Below are 3,273 nucleotides of genomic sequence, written 5' to 3'. Positions count from 1 at the left end.
CTAACAGTTCCCTCTCCATTCCTTCTTCCCATGGACAATTAATTTGATTGGTCCATTTGGTTCCAGTATTCGTTGCATCTTCTGCATGCATACTGAACTGTTGTCATGCATGAATATTCAATGTCTAGGTGCTGATGTCAGATTGGTTACTCAATATGACGACATCCTTAGGTTGAATATAGGATTTCTCTCAGGTTATTTTGGATTCAGTGGTTCTGTACATAAGTTGCATGATAATAAATGCGATTACTGGTGAATGATAATGCATGGTCCGTAGCTGTGTCAAGCAATTTGTTCTTTCCATAGTGGTATACCAAATGGGGAGTTTCATTTTTGATGGCTATTCTGCTCTCTGTATCTCAGCAGTTGAATTTAGGCCTTCTGTGCACACACTTTGTTGTTGTGCGCACACCTTTTCTTCTCACTTGACAGGTTCCTTTTGTGGTGTTGCAGAATACCTTGCCCCAGAGAAGTGGTGAAGTGAGTGCTACTCTTGGTGGGATTGATTTAAACAATTCTGGCAGGTATTTATCTCATTCTATTAACACCTTTTCTTTTATGGATGTTGTGCGGGGCATTAATACTATATCAAAGTATATTTTCTTGTGCAGTGTGGTAGTCAGAGAAGACAAAAAATTGTTGACTGTCCTTTTCCCAGATGGTCGTGATGGTCGTGCCTTCACCCTTAAGGTACGACCTACCAACTTAATCATTAGCTGTTGTAAGAAAAAATGAGTGCTAATAGTATAAAAATAATGCATCATCATGTTCCATCTATATTTTGAATTATGCTTTTGCTTCATACAGGCAGAAACTTCTGAAGATTTATTTGAGTGGAAAGCAGCATTAGAAGAAGCTCTTGCACAGGCTCCAAATGCAGCTCTTGTGATGGGGCACAATGGGATATTTCGCAATGACACTTGTGATGCATATGAAACAACGGCTCCAAATTGTTGGTCCCATTGTGCTGCTGCATATATCTCCAGAGGTTTAGACCCTTTTTCCAGTTCAATCATACGGTGCCCAATTGTTTGCAGGGCGAGAGAAAAGGCCAGTCAAGTCACTAGTTGTTGGCAGGCCAATTCTGCTTGCGCTCGAAGATATTGATGGCCGCCCTTCTTTTCTAGAAAAAGCTCTGCGTTATCTTGAGAAACATGGTGGGCACACAAGTTATGCTAACTAATAAGAACCAATTCTAGAACCTGGAAACTGTAGATGTTGCTAATGAAGTTATCTTTATAACATCTCATTCCGTTTGTGACATAAATCTGTTGTTACAGGGATAAGGGTGGAAGGAATTTTGCGCCAGGCTGCCGATGTGGAGGAGGTTGATAGGAGGCTATGTGAATATGAACAAGGTTTATGTCAATATATCTTAATCTAACTTTGGACTACTCCCTCCGTCCCACAATATAAGACGTTTTTGCAAGCTGGGACGGAGGGAATACTAATCTACTCCAGTTACATGGTGGTATTGGCATCTCTCGTGTCTTGATTTCCTTCTGCCAATCAAGAGTGTACAATCCAAATTTTGTGACTGTTTCCATTTCATACCAGGAAGAACCGAGTTTGCACCAGGCGAGGATGCACATATTATTGGTGACTGTGTGAAGGTATCTCACTCATTTAGTCATTCTAGTTATTAGAATAATTATGATGCTCCCAAAAGCATGGATTTTTTTTCCTTTTACTAACTGCACTCGTGGAAACATCTCGTCAGCATGTTCTTCGTGAGCTACCATCTTCGCCAGTGCCTGCTTCTTGTTGTACAGTTTTATTGGAAGCTTTTCGTAAGTTTTCTGTTAAGTTTATTCTTAAATGTTCGTGCACTGTTTTGTGGAATGTCGTGTACGAAATGTTGGCATTGAATATCACAATTTTTTCTACAGTTTGAAATAACCACCCCCCGCCTTGAAGTTAAAATTAGTAGTGATAATTCATTGACATATGTGCTTAGCACCATCCCCTCTGCTGCCAGCAACATGACAATGCTGTCTTTATCTATTTGATTTGATTTGTTGATCTGGGAGTACACATTTGATGTTAAATAAATCTCCTTAGTATGTGAAATTTAACCATCCGTGCTTTGGAATGGAATTTCTTGTGCGGGTATCCTTTATCTTGGAACAGTGTATGCAAAGTACATAAAATACAAGCATATGTGCCACATCCACTCCCATATGTTTATTGTTCCACATGATATAGGAACACTGTCAAGGTACAATTTTACAAGTAGTGCAGATTGCATAGGATACAAAACTAAATCCTTTGTGTGCACCCATTCATACAGAAGCACATGCTTACCTCCAATTTTGGTTCTGTCCTTTACATTTGATAAAGCCTGTGAATGAAGAGGAAGTGAGGAGAGTTCCCATGTGAATCGTGCAGTTGTTATGGCCAGGCCTTGTTACGGCTCTGAGTATACCCTCGCCTTCATCTATCCACTGGTAGGGCTTTTTGTTGCCATTGTGGAGGGGCTCTGGAGCCTACTGGAGAAGTGAGAGGGAGAAACCAGAAAATCTTGTTTATTTATTGCTTCACTGAAAGTGATAATATGCCATGCCTTATATATAGAGCTGTAAGATTTGATAGAGTTTTGTATGCGGTGCACTTGTATTCCTTTACAACGGGATAATTTATACAACAACTCACAGATCAGCTAACAGAATCCCTAACTAGCCAAGAGAAAGAGGGGAAAGTGAGGGAGTGGGTTAGCTAATCCTGGAGAATCAGTCACCTATACGTGCACTACCGAAACGGCAGCCATGGCAGCGTATATCGCCTAAGTGCATCTCCAACAAGATGATGTAAAAGTTGGTGCCCGGAAATGATTTTAGGGCAGGAGACAGAAGGTTTTTGGGCACCAAAAAAAATCTGCCGTAACAGATGATGTAAAACTGGTGCCCAAAAAATTGAGAATCATGTTGCTCCAAGATAGTGTGGGCTTCTATCTGCTGCCTAGCATGTTCCCTAGTATGGCCTTGGTCTGTCTATAGTAGCATCATATTGCCATGTGTGTAATTTGATTATCTAATATAGCCCCAGTTTAAACAAATACTCCCTCCGTTTCTAAATTAAGTCTTTATAGAGATTCAATACAAACTACATACGGGTGTATATAGACATATTTGAGTGTAGATTCACTCATTTTGCTCCATATGTACTCCCTTATTGGAATCTCTAAAAAGACTTATATTTAGGAATGGAGGGAGTAGCTGATTACTTTACCCCCCCCCCCCCCCCCCCCCCCCCCACAAGGAAGACCCAGACACA

The 3,273-nt window shown here is 40.6% G+C and overlaps 1 protein-coding gene across 1 annotated transcript; it reads left to right on the top strand.

Annotated features, from left to right (window-relative positions):
* The first annotated feature begins 370 nt into the window (after window positions 1-370).
* On the top strand, window positions 371-2,848 carry LOC125532425 (rho GTPase-activating protein 6-like). Its single transcript, XM_048696491.1, has 7 exons — window positions 371-524; window positions 612-690; window positions 808-952; window positions 1,038-1,157; window positions 1,281-1,358; window positions 1,558-1,613; window positions 1,721-2,848. The coding sequence occupies exons 3-7, from the start codon at window positions 889-891 to the stop codon at window positions 1,892-1,894; spliced, it is 492 nt and encodes a 163-aa protein (XP_048552448.1). The 5' UTR covers window positions 371-524; window positions 612-690; window positions 808-888; the 3' UTR covers window positions 1,895-2,848.
* The last annotated feature ends 425 nt before the right edge of the window (window positions 2,849-3,273 follow it).

This window comes from Triticum urartu, unplaced genomic scaffold (genome assembly GCF_003073215.2).
Source record: "Triticum urartu cultivar G1812 unplaced genomic scaffold, Tu2.1 TuUngrouped_contig_9891, whole genome shotgun sequence".
NCBI classification, from domain to species: domain Eukaryota; kingdom Viridiplantae; phylum Streptophyta; class Magnoliopsida; order Poales; family Poaceae; genus Triticum; species Triticum urartu.
The sequence above is the reverse complement of the archived record's forward strand: the minus strand, read 5'-3'. Positions and strand labels throughout refer to the sequence as shown.